The following is a 20,630-nucleotide window of genomic DNA, read 5'->3' as shown; positions in this document are numbered from 1 at the left end:
TTTCTCTTTTTTTTTAGTATATATATATATATATATATATATGCACGAATCCTCCACGAATCATAATTGGGAAAAAAAAAAATCCCGAATCCACGGATCCGATTCACGTGCCCGAATTGGATTCGTGTCACGAATCGGCAACTAAGGTCTTGATCCTAAGACTATTGATCATATATTTCATGTTCCTCATACTCCAGTTGCTACAAATATCACTAGGAAGAAGGCTATGGAGCGGTGGAATGAGGATACTCCTTATCGTACCAAGTTTGTAAATGACAATTAGTTGATCACCAAGAAGCCAAATCTTGTTAGATGGCTAGTCAAAGGAGTGCACTGATATGATTCAAGGAAGAAATCAATGACCTCATCACACTTCTCAATCGCTTGGCAAGGTTCAAGGATTCAAACATCTTCAAACCCTGGATGTATAAGTACATCTCACTCATAATAAGGTAAAAACAAATGTGTTTTGGGCTGAATTGGTGAGTGACTCAATATGTGAGCAATTGGTGAATGTATTATCCACTGGTGTGATCAACATGAACTCCTACATGGTATACATTTTTGTTGCTCTGGACATGTTTTCTAGTTTATCAACAAGACATGATAGGTCTATAGTTCATGTGGGAGTACTATGAGCAGCTGCCCTTAAAGAAAAGTCAGATACACTTCAAAAGGGTTTAGGATGCCTTCTGTGGGCAATTTATGTGCTTATTTGATAAAGAACTTCCTACTAGGTGAGTCTCTGATGAAGCATGGAACAAGGTAAATGAGTATGGTTGTATATTTTTACAATTCCCCAACTTCACATATCTACGAGTTGGATGCTTCAAGGGAAAGTCATACACACTGCTAAGGTCCCCCACTGATAAAATCATACTCATGCAGTTAGCAAGGCAATTTATGGAAGTCTAGGCTTATCAGTCTAGTTTGCACCATCTTGGAGTAGGGATCCCATTTCAAAACCTATTGAAGATTGGAGGATACTCAATAGATACTATGCCTAAAGCAAAGAACATGGCATTTGAACTCCAAAGGATCATGCTGAAAAAGTTTGCAGCTAGGAGTTGTTTTGATTGGAGAGGGTTGAATAATAAGATGGAAAAGTAGTTCTTGCACATACATCGTCTAGAAGATCTCTGGATTGATGCACGTACCGAGGTGGATATATGGCACATGGATTATACTCAGTTGACTATGAAGCAGATGTAGATTTCAACTAGGCATCAATCCCTCGTGGATTTGAAGATGATGATCAAATCCTAGATCCTAAACATTTTCAGCATGATGTGAAGTTACCCATTCTTCTTACAACATGGTTATGCAAAGAAAATACATCTATTTGGGATAGATTCTAGTCTACTCTCGCTAATACTAACACATTGATGAAGAGAAGGGGTCTCAAATGCATAAAAAAAAGCCTAGCAAAGATTTTGATCCTGCTGATCTGATTGGTTTAAGATCAGAAATAAAGGTAAAGGTAAAGACGAAACATCCTCATCTACATTTGAACTTGCTGCTCAAAGTTTGCCCAAGCTGTATATCAATGGAGGAAAGGGCTCAAGAGTATTCAAGGTAAAAGGGATTGAATCTCAATCAATTCAAGTTGACTCAAGTGATGATGAAGCAAGGAAATCAAAAGAGTCATCACCTCTTGCTTTATGTCCTTTTGAAGTTCTCGCTGCAACTTCTCCTCTGGATTCGACTCTAGTATCAGATGAATCCCATTATTCACCTTTAGGCATTGCTATGGATGCATTCTCCATCGAGCATCCTTCTTTTGAAGATTCTATGATTATTACACCAGTGTTGCTTGTGTCCTCAGCCGCACCTACACTAGAAACACAAGATCAGTATGATTTTGAGAAAGTTTTTTATGCATATTCCTTATCGATTCTTTTTGCAACTGTTCGGTCTACAACATTGCTTGATGTGACTTCAACTCAGTTTGAGCAATTCATGACTAAGGTCACACATAGCAATCCTCCTACGACCATTCAGACCGAGAGACCAGCTATAGTTACCATTGTTATGCAAGGTAATCTAGAGTTAACCACGGTAGCTACTTTAGTCAATGAATCTTCTTTCAGCCTTCCTCCTTGGTTGAGCACTGTCACACAGAAAAGGAAGAAAAAAGAAATCCCACCTGAGGAATTTGACAGGCAAGTGAGCAAACCAAGGGTCTCAAAGAATAAGAAAGCTAAGATAGTTTCTCAAATAGTGGTTGATGAAAACCACATCAGGTATGCTGAAGTCGCTGAACCACTTGTGGAGAAATCTACTGAAGACATTATTACAGAATCACAAGGGTTGAACTTGGTAAACAAACAAGGTTGAGTTATCAACAGGATGCACATGAGGCAGTTAACTTTCTCAAAAGAATGATGAATTGTGGGAAAACCAAATGAAACTCAAAGAGGAGAATGCATGTCTGTTGGGAATCATTGAAGAAATGAACAGGTCCTCCACGGGTAGTGAACCTATTTCAGTTGTATGTACAGAAAGAGAGAAGCGGAAGGCACGTGTCATAGATGAACAAGTAACCAGCATTGGATCACAAGGTTATCAACTCTTTCGTGATATTTACAGAATGCTAAGAAAGGGTAAGGGCATTGCTGCTCAACCAAGTGATATTCAAGGATCACTTAAACAATAAATACAAATCTTAGATGGGGATATTGGTGGTTGGAAGAGTGTGATGGAGCTTGACTTGGAGGGTTTATGTGCTTATGAAGTCATCTCATCTGTTGAGATTTATCATGATTATAAGCATCTAATGATTAACAAAGAACAAGCTCTGCAACAACTCATGAAGGATGCGAAAGCAACAATCATGAAGATTGATGAGCAAAAACACATGATTCGTGAGTGCTTCAGGAAGTTGTTATGTGGAGATACCACTGAGAATGATGAACTTAGGAAAGAAGAGGATATTCTTACAGAGGTCACTGAAACAATTTGCTTACGTCTTGAAATGGATGACTTCAATCTTAGTGTAATGAATACATTTGCAAGCTGGAAGTGTTCATTAGATGAATTACGAAGCAAAAAGGAGGTTTCTTTCAAGGAGATTTTAGAGAAAGCCAACACATATCAAAGGATCATAATTGTTGTTGAGTACACCGGTGAGCCCAATGCCAAGGTTGTGCAGAATTCATTATAGAAATTTGCAAAGATTGTTGAGATCCTATGAACATTTCAAATTTTCATATGCTTTAAGTAGAATAGTTGTAGGAAGACTACATGTAAAGAGCATTCATGTTGTAAATACAGGATAACATGTGCTTGTATAATCAGCTTATGTAGTTTAGTTGTAATCGCATTCGGGGTGCAACTTTGAATAAAGTCAAAATAGTTAGTTAGGATAAGTGTGAGTGGTTAAGGTTGTTCCACTTTTTCCTCCACGTTTCTCTCTTCGTTTTTCCTACATATAGAGGAGAGTTCATTGTAAATAATCATCTTTTTCTTTATAGGAGAAGGCTGGCTTGTGACTAGAAGGCTTTGTATTTTTTGTTGCAAAACTCTAAAGTGAATAAAGAAGCAAGTTTCTCCCAAACTTTGTGTTGAGATACTTGGAATTGATCATTGTCTCTTATGTTACATTGATTCATTCATCTTTGTTACTTCTCTCTTTAAAGGCATTTGAGTGTCTGATGTTGTTTTTTTGAAAGACTGAGCTTTCATAAATGAGATTAATCTAGTTTGATAGTGGCTGCAACTACTAGGATTCGAAGACTTAGAGCTTGATTTCTTAGTATATTATTTCATAGTTGGATAATTAAATAAAAACTCTAAGCTTTATCAACTGTTCACCCTTTGGTTTCAAGAAGGTTGCTTGTAGGAGACTTTGGGTTCTTGCTATCAACCACACAAGTTAAGATATTACTGCTGTCTTAAGGTTGGTCTTATGTCAATACTTAAGCCACCAGTATTACTGTAGCAATAGATTCCCTTTGTTTAATTGCAAGTAGTAGTTGGTAATATAAAATCATTCCTGAAAAGGTAGGAATTGATTAAACCACCATTTTGTTAATTTCAGTTAGGTCTTTGTTGTAACCACCTATGGTAAGAAGGGAGCTTCCCCTATTGCTGAAAGGAGCGATTTATCTCACTACACAGTTGCCTAAAGTTCTCATTTTGTAAGTTGTGGTTACACTGGCTTCCACAATTTTTAGCCAAAAAGAATATATAAACAAAAACAGATGTGCACCATTAATGCATACTTACAGGTACAAAAACAAGAGACTCAACCACATGAACAAATATGAGTTGAAATGTTGGAAGATGATGCCGAGCATGATGTTGAAGCTGAACTGAAAAAACAAAAACAAAATGTCTTATTAGAAAACATTACGAAACAGATTATTAGGCACAAGGGAAACTTAATTAATGATCAGCAACTTTTCTCTCTTAATACAATCATTATATATATATATATATATATATATATAGATAGATAGCGAGAGAGAGAGAGAGAGAGAGAGAGAGATGTACACCATGTTTTAGGATCAATACCTGTAAATTTTAGCATCCGTGACTGAGTCTCTCTGAGAGTGAATGATACTGACATTGTGGTGGTGAAAAATACAAATAGCGACATGATAAGCACCCCACATTTTGACACCAGATAATCTACATAGAAAATCAATCACATAAATAATAGAAAATTCATTTGCTTTTACCATATAGGTAATGCTTCTATGGGAGATTAAAAAAAAGTAAACAAAGTCAATAACAGGAATCTACAGTTTACTTAGTGACCCCAATAATAAATTGCCCTTTCGAATAGACAAATTAAGTAGAAAACACCAAGTTTATATCAAAATTACTAGTGCCACAAATAGAAAATTCTCTAATGACATAGGTAGATGATCCCAATCCAAAATCAATGCATGTAAAATACTCAGCAAATCAGTTTTCTCAGAGAATTTTTTTCCAACGAGAACCATGCAATGACTTTTGCACAAACCTTATTTTATAGAAATTTGTGCTCCTTAATCAGAAATTTGGTATTTCTAATTCTATGCATCAACAAATACAATGCAGTGATATGAAACTTGTAAGTACTGGCGAGCTTGACAAAGATGGTGAGGTGTTGGGGAACTCATAAGTGCCACATACAAGCTTGTACAGTTGTACAAAAAGCGAAGGTGCCTGCTTGAAGATGATTTACATGAACGTTCATTTTTATTTTTGTTGCGGTCTTGTGATATTTGCTCTTTTCCTGTTGGGTTCATTGTATCAATTTTCAATTATTTTGGACTTCTTTTGAGTGATCTGCAATCAATTCAGTAGATTTATTTACCAGATTTGAAAGTTTTGCAGTTTTCCTTTCATTTTTGTTTTCCTCAAGGATTTCAAAGAATTTAGTCTTTGATGTTTTATTTCTGTTCTCCTTTTCTTGCTTTACTCAGATCTCAAGTTTACAATTATAAAATTTGAATCTTGAATTAGTTTTTCTTGAAACCTAGGGATTTCAACTATAAAGATTGAGATTTCATCTGCCACTGACCACAGTGGAGGCAAGACTAGGGACCACTCTAAAAGACAAGGCACATTAGGTTTATTGGCAGACAATGAGATGCAATTTAGTGTAGTTTGAGGATAAAGAGGGCATTAATTACATCAAATGTCATCTTATATGAATCCCTGGTGGAAATATAAAGCTCTGTGATTCTGCGCAACTGGAGATTATACGAGAAATGACAATTGTCCATGCTTTGTTTAAGCATTAGAAATTACGAAGGACAGCTAAGGAAACTGTAGTCGTGATGAATAATCTTCCTAACTAAGAGACTAATGTAGAGGGCTCTTGTCTTGGCCCATGGATGCCCATGGATACAGGGCTTGTTCATTGGAGATGGTTCTAGCTGGATAGGCTCCCTAGGACTCTTTGTTCCCTGGATTATTCCTACTGTGCCACCTTTACTTAAGAGCATTGCTTAGAACAATGAGAAGCATCGGGAGGCAGAAATGGCCTCCACCAATTTTCCATATCATAGAAGCACACCATTCCATGATGCGAATAGTCAATATATGAAAATATTGATTAAATGCTTCTGACATTGCTGGGAAAGGGTTCAAGACACAATTTGAGAGTGGTAGTTGCCATATGCACATTTTTTGCTTATGTTCAAGTTTGAGCTTTTCTCTATTTGATTATGTAATATTTGTATTTTCTTCTTCTGACTGCTGTATTAAAAGTCAGTGTGTCCATGCACATTATTTTCTACTCTCTCTAGATTTGCGTCTCTTGGGATCCATTCTTCTTTCATCTACTCATCGTTGCCTCTTGAGATCTGTTTCTCCATATCCACTTAGTAATTTTCCATTTCATCCATCTTACATCTTCTCTCTCTTATCCTTGCTATTTTTTTCAGAACTTGAAATATTTGCAGCTTTTCAGATACACGGTTGCAGCAATTACAACCTTGCCAATGTTTCCAAGTTCCTCTTTTCTTTTTGAATTCCCATTTCTTTCTTATTCTCTACCATTACTTTTAGTTAGTTTCACACATTGGATCATCTTTTGTCCAGTCTAGTCAGTCTTTAAGCATGTGTTTCTCACTCTGTTCCTATTGTTGTGTGTCATGCTTCTTTCAGCTTTTAGGATATTCGCAGCTCTTCAAATCTTGCACATTTCTTATAGTTCAAGTGTCCTTTTTTCAATTTCTTGGCTATTTAGATAAAGCTTACCAGCTTTATATCTGACAATAGTTTTGAACTTGATTCCAAGCATGATCACTGTAGTCTTCTCTACTTTTAAAACAATCTTGTGCGAATGCATCTTATCAGTTGCACCTTACATATTTGCAGAACATTCTACTGGAGTCTTTTTACGTAAATCTACTATTACTATTTTGCAAGGTATTGGCATCCCTAATCTATTATTTGCATATTGCATATTTAACTCATCACATAGCATTCTGCCTTTATCAATTGCCCTTGATCACCTTGATCCCTTATGGCCTAATAACTATTCACTTTCATTAATTTCATCTCTATCATTGTACATTAAAAGCTTGCTTTTGTATGCAAAGATTACAATGAGGATCATACAATATAACTGACATAACCTGTAGGACTTGTACTTTCTATCAAAATTCAAAATAATAGAAGGATTGGGTCTGTTTTAACTTTTGTCATCCTTCATCAGTTTTGTAATTAGACTTGGGTCTCCCATGTTTCTAGTAAATTAGCTTAATCACAAATTTTCTTCATTTCAGTCCAATTGTTTCCTTTAGGGCATCAAATTGGTGCGCCTAACATACTATTTGTATTTTGCGTATTTTCGTCATTGCATAGCCAATCCTAGCCTTATCATTTGTCCTTGAGCCCCTGGGGCCTAATTACTGTTTATTTTTCGTAGTCACCTTTCTAGCGTCATATATTAGAAGCCTCCTATTGTATGTAAACATTACAACGATGATCATAGAATATTCCTAACCTGAATGGCGACAGTTGGATTTGCTCACAAATTTCATACAAATAGCATGATTGAGAGTCTTTTTGTAATGTCCCCACTATTAGGGTTATTTTTGGGACAAGTAAGACCTGCAACAATTGTTAAAATCATAAAAAATAACAAATCTAACTATACTATTCTACCCTCTAATTTAACCTTAATATTTGGTTTCCAAGTTACCATCCTTGTTTAGCGCATTGCCCCTAATTAGCGGTGGGATCGATTACATGACTTTTCTTTATTACTTCTCATTTATATTTTGTGATGTAATAAGCAGGTTGATGAATATGATATTGCCCATTATTATTTAGGTCCTTTCATTGATCTTGGAGATTTTTTTTTTTCAAAAAAAAATTCTGCTCATTCTCCATCAGGTTACGTGGTATTTATAATACCTTTACAACCCTTTATGGAACGTGTATCTTATAATGTCGGTTTGGATTTATTAATTTACTTTGTCTTCTTTAGGAATTAGTTTATTGTTTATTAGCTTGTATTTATTCATTTAATAATCAATTTGTTTTAAATATTTAAGCTATCTATCTAAATAAATATATTTTATGAATTTATTATCAAATAATGTATTGTACATGTGGAAAATCACAATAGATTTCTAATTAAAATTTTGGATTTTTTTATTTAATCAATTTCAGGGATATCAAAATATTGAATTTAATTATTAGAGGAGGGATATTACAATCCTACCCTCCCAAAATTGCTTGTCCTCAAGCAATTACGATTTTTATTTCATACATTACATTTTAACCCATCCTTGAATTTGTTACACACTCTATTCTTGTTCGATATAATCAAGAGTTGAATTATAAATTGTTGAGTGCATATGTATGCTATAAGTACTTTTTTACTTTGATGGGTTATATGCTAATAGGTTTGGCGGAATGTAAGATTTATTGGCACTTATTATTTTAGTGATTGATTTAGAATGATTGATGATTGATTTTGATGATTAAATGTTTGTAGGTCAATTAATGTCTTCGATGATGTCAAGGTTGGGAGTTTCCCACTAATTTCCAACATAGTTTGATTGATGACTTTATACAATTGAAGAAATAATATGATTGATCTTAATCAATAGTTTCAATGTCTTTTTGTTATAGCTGATAATTTATTTATTGGGGTCTTTGATAATCATTTTGATTTAGCATATTGGGCTTAATCATTTTCCTTCTTACATGACCTCTTAGAGGATGGAAATTTCATTGTCGCAGGGTGCTAGATACTCATCTATGAGTAGGCTCCCTCAAGGTATTAAGACTACATGCTCGTACCCATCCTAGACTTTTTCCTTGAGGCTTTTGGTGTTAAGTTTGTAATAATGATAATCTACTGGTCTGAGAGTGCAAACCGCACCTAATCTTCTCCTTCTTAAGTATCATATGAAGGCATTAAATCTATTCCAATACACCTCTTGTGATAAGCGGCGACTTCAAAAGATTGTTTGATATTTAATGCTAACTTAACACATTATGTTAGTTGCTCATTAATTGTTAACCATTCTTGCAAATTGTCGATTTCTAGGAGAGGGGTTTGTGCCAACTTAGGAAGGGTCATGTCCCTTTGAGGGATATGCCCTTTAGTCATGATATTTAGGGAGGGTGTTATTGTAGTTTGAGAACACACAAACACATCAAGTCTGCTCCCTCAAGCAATAATACCCAGTCGATTTATTGCAGAGATAAAACAACTTTCAGTTCAAGATAAAAGCAAACAACTCCTTCATAATTCAGCTTATTAAGAAGTTCATTTTCCGCAATCAAGGATAGATTACAAGTCTTATCAATGGTACAGAATTTGCAGAAACTTTACATTTGGAGTCATGTTCTTACCCATCTTGGACTCTCCTCAGGGCATTCGAAACCATGTCCTCCCCCATCTTGGAATTTTTCCTCAAGGCATTGGAACCCATGTCCTTACCTATCTTGGAATCTACCTAACTTGTGAGGAATTAGTTTGCCTCTCTCTTCTTGACAATAATTTACTTCATTCATAAGCTTATATTCATTGTTTATGTATGCTATGCCCAATTGATTGCATAAATTGATTGCCTCTTAGCTAAATTTTCACCTGCAATCAATAGTTTGATCTTTTATTGATTGAAATGCTTATAATCGTATTTACCCTACAGGATGGCAAGATCATGACCTGATACCACTGTAATGTCCCAACTACAACAATTGTTAGAATCATAACAATAACAAATCTAACTATACTATTATACCCTTTTATTTAACCCCAATATTTGGTCTCCATGTTACCTTCCTTGTTTAGTGCATTGCCCCTAGTTAGCAATGGGTCTGGTTACATGAATTGTCTTTAGTACTTGTCATTTATATTTTGTGATGTAATAAGCAGTTTGAATTAACATGATATTGCTCATAATGTTTTAGGTCATTTCACTTGTCCCGGGGATTTGTTTTTCTCATATATTTTTTCTGCCCTTTTTCCATTAGGTTACATGGTATTTATAATACCCATACAACCCTTAGTGGAACGTGTCTTTTATAATGTCAGTTTGGATTTATTGATTTACTTTATGTTTGCTTAAGGGATTAGTTTATCATTTATTAACTTGTATTTATTCATTTAATAATCAATTTGTTTTAAATATTTAAGCTACTATTTAAATAAATATATTTTATGAATTTACTATCAAATAATGTATTGTACATGTGGAATATCACAATAGATCTCTAATTAAGATTTTGGATTTTATTATTTAATCAATTTTAGGGATATCAAAATATTGAATTTCATTATTAGAGAAGGGATATTACACTTTCTTCATCCTTCATCGGTTTCGGAAGTAGATTTAGGTCTTGCATATTGTTTACAAAGATTAAGATTATTTTAATCAGAAATTTTGTTTCCTTTCATTCCACCGGTTTTCTTTAGGACATGGTTATCATGTTTATTATTTCTTCTTGTTTTACCATGTTTCCACTTCTGTGGTTTGTGAAATGTTGTGTGATTCATTTAGTGGTTTGTTAAGTATCCATATTAAATAAAGAAACACAAGCTATTCTTCCTATCTATTTCTGTTCCTGTTCTCAAGCAAGAATGTCTTAGAATATACATTATTATTCTTCCTTCACCCATCTAAATCTTTTGATTACTTGCACAGGGTCACCATCAACCCGCCAGAATTGCAAGAATCCCACATCATGGTACCAAACCTAAACCAAAACAGTACTGATTGGCACCTCCATCAATTGATCCTTCAATACCTCAATATACACTACAACTATCCAAACAATTAACACAAACTCACCCTTTTCCAGTTGTCCCCATTCAGCATTGAGAAGTTGCATGAGAGTTGGAAGATGTACTAAACCTTATACACAAATTCCCCAAGAGTTTTCTAGCTAATTACTTCTACTTCTTTCCTCTAGCCCAGCACATATTCATAATGGTAAAGAGAAAATGGAAATGTACATTGTGCACACATAGGGATCACATATGTCAACTGGTGTTCTTCTTTGCATTTGGCTATGAGAAGGTACCAGTGCTATCAGACTCATCTATAGAGTGGGTTTCTTTTGATTTGGTAAAATACACACCAGCTTTTTCACTGCATCAAAAGGTTCAACAGTCATAGCTTTTGAAATAAGTTTTGGGGTCAACCGAATTCCTTCAAAGATTGTCCAACCTAGTTTCCTTTCTTCAGCAATCCACTATGAGTATTATCACATATGATCAGGGATACAATTGTAGAAACTTCAGTCATATATTCAAGCTATACACATCTAGCACTTAAGTCCCATTTTGGTCTTCTATTTGAAACATATTCCCTATGTTACATATGCAGTTAGTATTGGGACTAATTATGTCCAACACCATAGGTCAAATGGGCTTCAACCGTCTTTAGGAACCATAACTGTTATCACCAAGGATAAGACCCAGATATGCAAGATTCTTTCTTTGCTAGAGATGCCGAACTGGAAAGACATTCTCTTCAGATGTCTGATTTACTGTAACATCCAAGAAGGGTATAACTGCTAGATATATTTTCTTTAGAAACAAGCCTTTTTCTTTAAAAACAAATCTCTTGTATCTCATAGACTTTGAAATTTGATGTTTTGGAAACTATACACATCCATATCACAATATAATTAAATTCTATCTATTCTAATTATGTCCACTTCATTATAATATTAGGAAGGGTTGGTCCTAACAAATAAATAATTCAACAGATTTATCACTTCAATGACATAAGAAGTTTACTTCTAATATTTCAATTCCATAATTGCCCCCAAATAGACTAGTAGTGTTGAGTGCATGCATCACCCAATTCTTTAATGAATTATGAGATTACTCAAACATTATATAATCAACAGAATATTCTGGACTTCAATGAAATATGACAATAAATTATAATACATAACTAAAGTGCAAGATAACACTAGATTTGCAAACCTTCAAATCTGAAAGGCACTTCTGTAGACTCTTGTGGATAAGTGAGATCATATAGCTCCTTTGTTTGAAAATTGTAAAGATACCCTGTACATTAAAGTGGAAAAGTTATATTAGCAAAAATAGTATCTCAGTACAAGTATTCCAATAATGAGAGTCATTCCTATAAATAGTACATACAAGACAATTTTAAAAATTGGTACCTTGCCCACGACCATTCAGCAAGCTATTCATGAGAATTGTGTCATAACCAGTGAAAGTGTTTATAAGAAGTTGTTGCCATCTGGAAAAAAAGGAAACTGAATAAATTTCAAGCTATACTCACTATATCACCTCTTGAAATCTAACCAAAGGCCTTGTGTATTTGAGAATTAAATGGAAGAAAGGATCTCCTCAAATCTTGTACTTAAGAATCACAACTATAGAAAAAGAAAAGTATGCAACACAAAAGAAATTGAGAAGGATGAGTATGATATAAAAAGCAATTCAGAAGCTATGAGATTTAAGCACATGAACACCTCTAAAAGTAAGTTTCTAGCACACATTAGAACCTCAAACAGAAAAAATAAGGAAGGAAATCAATGCATGTGGAAACTTGAACAGAACAGGACAATACAATTTATTAACTCAACACAAAGTCCAGTGTAATATATAAGAAAGCATTGATTAAACCTATGTAAAATGACATACTCCTATTTGATCATAGAATCAACCATAGTTCCAAGAATCACAGCGATTCACACGATTTGGCGATTCAATTCAAGCCAAGGATTTTTTGTGAATCAGTGAATGGAATCAGCGATAAAGGGTTTATGAAATAAGTTGCTCACTAAATTTCAAGGGTTTTTTTAATTTGCTGATTCGTGGGCGATTCGATTCCGATTCATGGCCAATTCACGATTCGATTCGGCCTTGCCGATTCCAATTCTTGTTACTTTGGAATCAACACAGTCACTTATCAGAACAAACCAACTGATTTAAAGATCGGGTCCTTAGAGTTGACTTCTTGAGGCTGTTTATCTCATCAAAAAGACAAATGTTCAAACCAAGCTTGGCAGTCACATTAATGAATTGATCTAGCACACTCATACACAAATTCAAGTCAATCTGAAAACATGGAAAAGTTAAATACTTCTCCATTAATTAAACCTCTTTGGGGGCACTCACTGGTGAGCCCACCAACCAAAAGTAAATTATAAAACCATTCATATCTTCTTGTATCTCCCCAGAAATAAATGAAATAATACAATAACATACAGAACACATGTAAATCAAATTACAGTCTCAGGGGCAGACTTAGATTTACAGCGCTCCATGAATAGTCTGTCACTAACAGCCACCTAGCTCTTGACGAATTCCAACACCATTCAGTGCCAAACATAGTTGAAAATACCTAAGCTATTTGGAAAATGGCGGGATATATCACACTACACAAAGCTGACTGATATAATTGCAGTTAATATCTGCACTGCTACATTCATTATCGCGCCACTATATCAACCTCTTAATCTTGCAAAAAATCGCGTGATTTTCCTCATTATATCGCCACTAAAGTCCAAAAATAATTGAGGTTTTTACATTTCCATCATTTTTAAAAGTCCAACTTTTTAGTGACTTTAACTTCTTCTATTTTGTCGGTTTTGGATGCTCATTCTTGGCAGAACTGCGGTGAAAACATTTTTGGGTGAGCTGCAGCCATATTGTGTTTGGCCATCATTTATGGAAGAGCTGAAGCGATATTGTTTTTGGCAGATATTGTTCTTGTGGTTTATTGCAGATCATTTTTGGCTGCTGCGTTTTTTGGTTGTTCATGGTTTATTGCAGATTGTTTGTGCTTGCTACAGCGGTTTTCCCGTTTTGGTGTATATGTGTTATTTTTTGTAGATTATTTTAAGAAATTATATATTTCTCAAATGTTCGATAAAAGCGACAATTTTGTTTTTCTACCAGTCAAATAAAGAAGTGACAATTTTTTGCTGAGTTTTAGGCGATTCTGAAATTTTGGATTTTTTTGGGTCAGCCAAGATATTGCCGAGACTGAGTTTTTCAAGTATGGTGCCAACCCTTACACAAAAGCTAAGCTCATCTCTTTTGAATCAGACTTCTTGATTTAAGACAAACAAATTCCATGTGCATTCCAAGCAGATTACATAACCACCCAAATTAATTTGTTACAATAGATCCAAATGCTGATTGAAGGCTTTCTAGTCTCCCAAGGCTTTCTAGATCCAAATGCAACTTACAGCATGTTGACCATGATTGTTCTACAAATGGGTAAAGCAAAATCTTGAATCTTTGCATAACAAGAGGTTTTAAAACAATTAATCCTAAAACCAAACTATCTAAAAAATATATAGGCTTCTGAGGTAAGGATGCATAAACAAAGCAATAAAACATGTAGTTAATTAATAAGAGACATCAGTGGCAGATACAGCAATTCTCCAGCAATAACATTTAGAAGTAGAAACCAAAGATAAAGGCCTGCTATAAAAGTAAAAGCTACAATTACAAACTGATAGCACAAGAAACAATTCCAGCCAAATAGAAAGGGTAAAGTCAAAAGATTCTAGACAAGCAGGGAAGTTCTCTAAAATATGTTTGACATGGTCAAATACATGTTTAGCAACTCGGATAAAAGTTAGGGATCATTTCTCTCACAATTGCTCGTTTCGGAGATAAATGATGCATTGATCCATTTTGGGTTCCAAAAGTTTTCAACTTCAAGTACACATGACATGATAAGAGGGAAAAAGCTAGTTACTGGTTTATTGGACAATTCCCTTCTATCCACATCTGGTTTTCATCAAGTCTAGGTCTGTAACTCAATCCATTGTGTGCACAATCAGGGCACTGCAGTAGAGCCCAATTTCAGCCAGATATGCTCAGCAGCATATCTGGGTCAACACACTCACATACAGTGCCCCAGAATTATTGCAATGTGAACCCTGCAGACTCCTGTATTTCTAAAAGATAAGCATCCAGAATTAAATTAGTTGTACAAAATTATAACTACCCACATATCATATAGGAAATGGTAGTTGAACCTAGAGGAATGATTATTTGAGAATAATACTCCTCATTGTTAGTTTATGTACCTGTTGCTTGGTAGTTTTCTCATTAGTAGGTTTATTGGTATTGTTTGTTTTTATTATTACACATTAAGATGATTTAAGACTTGCGTCAATGAGTACTAGCCATAGTAACTCTTATACAAGAATACTAAATAATGACTGGTCTAGCCTCTTAGATAATAATAATGTCAGGCTTTAATTGCTTAACTTCTGATTATGATACTCAATCCATTTTTGTGTGAAATCTTCAATAAATTATTATCACTGGTTAAGTACTAACTTAAGCCTTTCAAAAGACATGTTCTAGATGAATAACAGAATCAACTTATGCTTTCGACTCCAAACAGGGAGCTGAACCAAAAAAAATGTCTTGCACTCTTGAGCACTTGAGCTTTTGAGAGGAAGCTTAAGTGCAATCACTTTGGAGCAGTAAAAATTGATGGTTGGTGTGAGGCCTCACCCCGACCCATCCTAGCACCTATGATACATTATTATTTTGATACTCATGCTGACATGTCAGAACATTATTGCATACACTGAACAATGTTATGCTATTTTGCGATGTGTGATGCTTACTTCAGTTATTTGATTTTGCCATTTAATGCTTATAAATATGTATAATGATGAAAGAAAGTGTATGCAATGCTAACACATCTGGTTATGCAAGTCGACAGGTTAGAAATATGAGTAGAATTTGATAAACAACTGTTTATTAAGAAATGGATGCTTTAATTTATATTATTCCTCTAATATGTAATTCGCATTATGCATGTGGTTTTGGATCTACTGATGTGTGCAATGAGTGTGTAGGAAAATTAGTCGAGACGACAGAAAAAAAGAATATAAAAGTGGAGCTAAACTACTTGTTAATTTTGTGCTAACTTTATATTGTAATTCTCTAAAGGGAGTAAATTGATCTTACTATTCTCCTAACCTTTTTTTTTTTTTTGTTCCAAATAACTTTAAAGGCTTAGAAACATTAAATCTAAGTACCCCTATGGGTAAGGGTATGGGTGGGGGTACTTTCCAACCCTTTAGCCTCCTAGGTTGACTCTTAGGGTCTCTTAAAAACCCTATTATAGGCTGATTTCGAAAATGGGTTGCTCTCTACTTGGGTTAGTGAAACCAAACCTCCATCTTGAGTTACTTGAAGCTTAGTGGGGTTAGGGACCATACTTAGAGGCATTTTGGGGGAGTTAGTTTTTTTGTCACCCAATCCTCTAGTTTTGGAGGAAGCCTAGAAGATTGAAGAAAGAAAAAGGGAAGCTCTTCTCAAACCACCATTGCCATAACTCTTTTATGAAGGTAGGAGTTCTTCACTCCATGAATGGTTCTTAGTGTGTGTTCATGTTTTGAATCTTGTTTGAATCATGTTGGAGACATTGTGTAGATATGCATTCCTTGCTTGTGTGTTGAGGGTGGTTTTGGGAGGGATTTTATCTTGTTTTCCTTTGATGTTATTCATATGCCTTCTTGATGTTTTGTTTATTTTTGAGAGGTTTTCATGGGGATGTTCTTGGCAACACTCACCCTTGGATAGGGAAGAAGTGGCCATGCTTGGGGAAAGAGCCTTAGTTGGACCTCAATAGTGTAGAGTCTCCTCTCATGGAGAGAGGAGGGAGAAAGGGTAGGGTGTATGGGCCCCTACTTGTCATCCCATACCTTGTTGTTATTGAGAATTCTTGAATGTGGTAAAGAATGCAAATCCTTGTGGATATAGCCCCGAAAGGGCCTTGAGAAAGAATGGAAATTCTTGAAGTTTTAAGCCCCGAAAGGGCTAAGTGAAGGTATGGTGATTGACTTCTCCTATTGAGAAAATCCACCTTTCCCCTATATTGGTTCATTGTTGAACCTATTGTGCAACCGGGTGGGAATGCATGTTTAATTTGCTTATCTCCTTGTGTTGTTTATCTCCACGTTGGTTCTTGTCTCTTCCATATTTACCCTTGATGCAATAAAGACATTTGATAAAAGTTCTTTTGTGGAATCCTTGAAGAAAACTCAATGAATTGTAATATCATGTAAATTGTAATTGAATTTGATGTAGTGGCAAAGATATCGGGTTTTCTTACTGGTTCTTTCCCGATGGAGCCTTGAACCAGGATGATTAATAGAGGAAAGAAAAAGATTATGAAATTATTCTTGCAATGCTCTCATGTGTTTCCAAACTTTGGCATATGTATGTGAGAAAATTAGAATGATAGTTAATGTCTTAAACTGGGAAATTCTGAGTTTCAATTATGATAATGAAAGGCAAATGGATGTGTTGAAGTTTCATTTCAATGTTTTGAACAATAGCATGTAATAATAATCCTACATTGTGACCACCAAGTTATCACATACATGGTCAAGCTTCATTATTAATACAATTGAATTTGATAAGAATGATTCATCACCATTTTGAATTCTGAATATAGGATCTTTGAATTCTGAATATAGGATCATAATTCCTTGTTAAGTTTCATAAGGAACAAAATCAATACGATTAAGAGGATTATAATTCCTTTGCATGCTTTTGTATCAATCCGATTTAAGAGGATTATAGCTCCATATTGCCTCTAGAAATGTTTAAATTCATCTTGCATATCAAAGAACTTTAGGAAGAAAACATGCCAACTCTTAGCCAAAATTGGCTTTCAAAAAGTGCACCTCCAGGCCCAAAAAGGCTCTCTGGAAAATGTATGAAGAAGCCTTGAAATTCTTCATGTTACAGAGAATATTCCATAAAACATTCCTCCTTACATTGCAATTTAAAATCATTGTTATTTCATTTAACAATACAACTTTAATTGGATGGAATATAAAGCATTCATATATATATTTGTTAATGCTTTTAAAATTTCATCCCTCAACTATAAAACTTTATGCATTAATTAACACACTCACACCCCACTCTTTGCCACCTGCGTGCAGTACAGTGGTCATGTCAGTATGGGGTGTATGGAGGAAAAACTTTAACACCAATCCCTGCCTGAACATTAATCCACCCACCCACATTTCCCTTACCCTGCATTGGCATCGGGTTGTTCCGTCCTCACGCACACAAGCGTACGGATGTTCCCCCCCCCCCCCCCCACTCATGTTAGGGAGGCAATGGAAATCCGTTCCATGTCATGCATGGAAAGTTTAAAAGGGAGAAACTAGCATTTTTTTTTTGTGGGGCATAATCCCCCTTAATACCTCCACCTTTTTCCCTTAGCGCTGACTTCCCCAACCTCCACTCATTGCGTGGGATGTGGGCAGACCTGCGCTGACAGTCTTATGTCAGCGAGTAGGTCCATTGGGCAGCGCACCGTGCTATGGGGCAGGCCCTAGGGGGTAGGTCATAGTCTTAGGGGGGTTGAAGGGCTAGGTTAGTATATTATAGTTAGTAATTGTTTTAGTTCTTTTATTAGTTAGGTTGTGAGATTTTAATTATTCAGGTTTAAGTTAGTTTAAATTTAAGCTTGTATGTTGATTTATTTAAGTTTGGGATATAGGGATGAGTAGATTTTAAATAAGTTTAGGATAGATAGTAAGTGTTTGGTTGGGATTAGGATGGTTTGAAGTTTTATTTATTTATTTATTTAGAATGTTAGGGTGGTCAAGATTATTATGGGGTTTGAATATTAGTCTTTTAGTATTCTAATGTATAGAGATTTTAAATTGGTTAATTTGATTCTAATTTTCTTGTATTGTTAAAAATCTTAGAGTTAGTTAGATGTTGAGTATATGTCAATGATCTAAAAGTTAGAATGATAGTTACATTCTTTTTTTATTTAGTATTAGTCTTGTGCTAAATTAGAGTTAGTAGTTTAATGACGTTTAGTTGTCTAGTAGATTTATTTGAATTAACCTTGTCTTAGTTGTTAAATTGCTAAGATAGATTAATATAAGTTAGATTGTTATATTTTGTATTGAGGATTACTTTAAAACTTATATTTAGATTTCAGTTGTTAGTGTTAGAAAGTTTCCACGTGAAATTGAATATAGTAATTCAAACAAATTTGATGTCTCATTAATTAGTTTTATTTTGTTACGAGCTTCATGGATTAATTTTAATGTGGACTTAAAGGTACAATAATTCGGATAAAGTTTAGATTAAAAATATAGATTCTTTGAACTTGTTATAGTCAACAACTTTAATAGTGAACATTAAATTAATTAATTAGATCGTTATAAGAACGAAGGTGTTAAATTTGAAAATTCAAAACGTAGTAAGAAAAATCGATAATGTTGTCATCTCTATGGTATGTACATTAAAGGTCAGTTGGATTTTGGTTTAAATTTTTAAAACGTAATTAGAATGAAGATGTGAGAAGTTAATTTATGACATTAAGCCTGGAACAATTGATTAAAGATGTAACAACGATCAAGTTATTCATTTAGTAGTAAGGGCCTAGTTAATTAGAACATCCTTAAGGTCGTAACAATTGATCACAATTAGTTCCATTATAGTTAAACCCTAAAACTTTTTCGACCATGTTGTCTTGCTTAATCTTAGTTAATCACAAGAACATTTGTCGACCCCATTATCTTAATTAGTCAAAAAAAAAAAATTGTGTTTGTTTTTGTCCTTACTTTTTGGGCATGACAGTTGGTCTATGCTTCTTGTTAATGTTTGGTAGCTTCTGTCAGATAACTCTCTGGATATACATGTAATTATATATGAGATATAATTCTATGTGAGACAAACTTATTATATGTGAGAAATATATATATATATATATATATAAAACAATAATTAAGTTTATATAAATTAATGATTTGATTATTGAATAAACATGTCTATTCAATAACCTATGCTCAATATAAATGAGAGGATGTTGCATATGGAAAACATATACCTTGAACAAGCAATGCTATTACATATTGCAGCAATCCAATAAACTAACATGGTATCAGAGCAGGCGACTTTAAGGCCTGCTAAGATAATAGAAGATAATGTAAGATAAAGGAAAGGATATTTGCAAATATATAATTCACGTGGCTACCTTATACGCCTACAGTGAGGGCTTTTAGAGAACAAATGTGCTACTGGCATCAATTGTAAACTGCCATGATGGTTGACTCTGCATTCAACATTATTCGTATAAAAAAAAATTTGCAATCTTAGGAGGAATTATTATATCAGAGAGTTCAGATGAAGCGGTGTGAATATCCAGCTGTATTAAAAGGGCTTGAATGAGATGCGCTAGATTGGAGGTGTCTTCTGGAAAATGTTGAGGCAATGACTACGCTTATGGTTGGGAAATGACTGCTTATAATCTTTAATGTCGATAGGGAGGCAACTCTTCAATGTCATAGAGATGAGTTTGTTGCAACCAATATCCCTACAATATCATAGTTTGCACTGTCAAATGTCTACGGTCCTTCGTTACAATGTTAAATGTGTGAGATAAATGACAATGTTTGGGAAATACATGGTACATGATTGGTCGATATTGAATTAGATTGATTATCTCACACATTGATCTGCTCAACTGTGACGGATTGAGGCTTCCTAACCTTGAAGAATGCAATGACTTCAAAATATATTGGCCGTGATGTCCCATGATGCTGTTTTGACTAGATGATCGAAGATCGCTATTGCATATCAAAGAAAATAGAACCATAAAACTAAACAAATATCTGTCAATTGTGGTAATGTTTTTTTATTGGAACTGTGCAAACAAACTACAGAG

General features: G+C 34.6%; 1 protein-coding gene across 4 annotated transcripts in view; it reads right to left on the bottom strand.

Moving 5' to 3' along the window:
• The window catches only part of LOC149529005 (S3 self-incompatibility locus-linked pollen protein), a 218,960-nt gene that overhangs the window by 14,322 nt on the left and 184,008 nt on the right, over nt 1–20,630 (bottom strand). For all 4 annotated transcript variants that reach the window (XM_089808971.1, XM_089808972.1, XM_089808973.1 and 1 more), the window contains 4 exons: nt 12,100–12,179; nt 11,900–11,983; nt 4,516–4,632; nt 4,228–4,313 (listed from right to left, as the gene is read on the bottom strand). In XM_089808971.1, the coding sequence (XP_089665097.1) occupies nt 4,228–4,313; nt 4,516–4,632; nt 11,900–11,983; nt 12,100–12,179 (367 nt within the window). The remainder of the gene's footprint in view (nt 1–4,227; nt 4,314–4,515; nt 4,633–11,899; nt 11,984–12,099; nt 12,180–20,630) is intronic.

The sequence above is a fragment of the Cupressus sempervirens genome, chromosome 11 (assembly GCF_028749045.1).
Source record: "Cupressus sempervirens isolate cs-2001-9-10 chromosome 11, ASM2874904v1, whole genome shotgun sequence".
Classification (NCBI taxonomy): domain Eukaryota; kingdom Viridiplantae; phylum Streptophyta; class Pinopsida; order Cupressales; family Cupressaceae; genus Cupressus; species Cupressus sempervirens.
The sequence above is the reverse complement of the archived record's forward strand: the minus strand, read 5'-3'. Positions and strand labels throughout refer to the sequence as shown.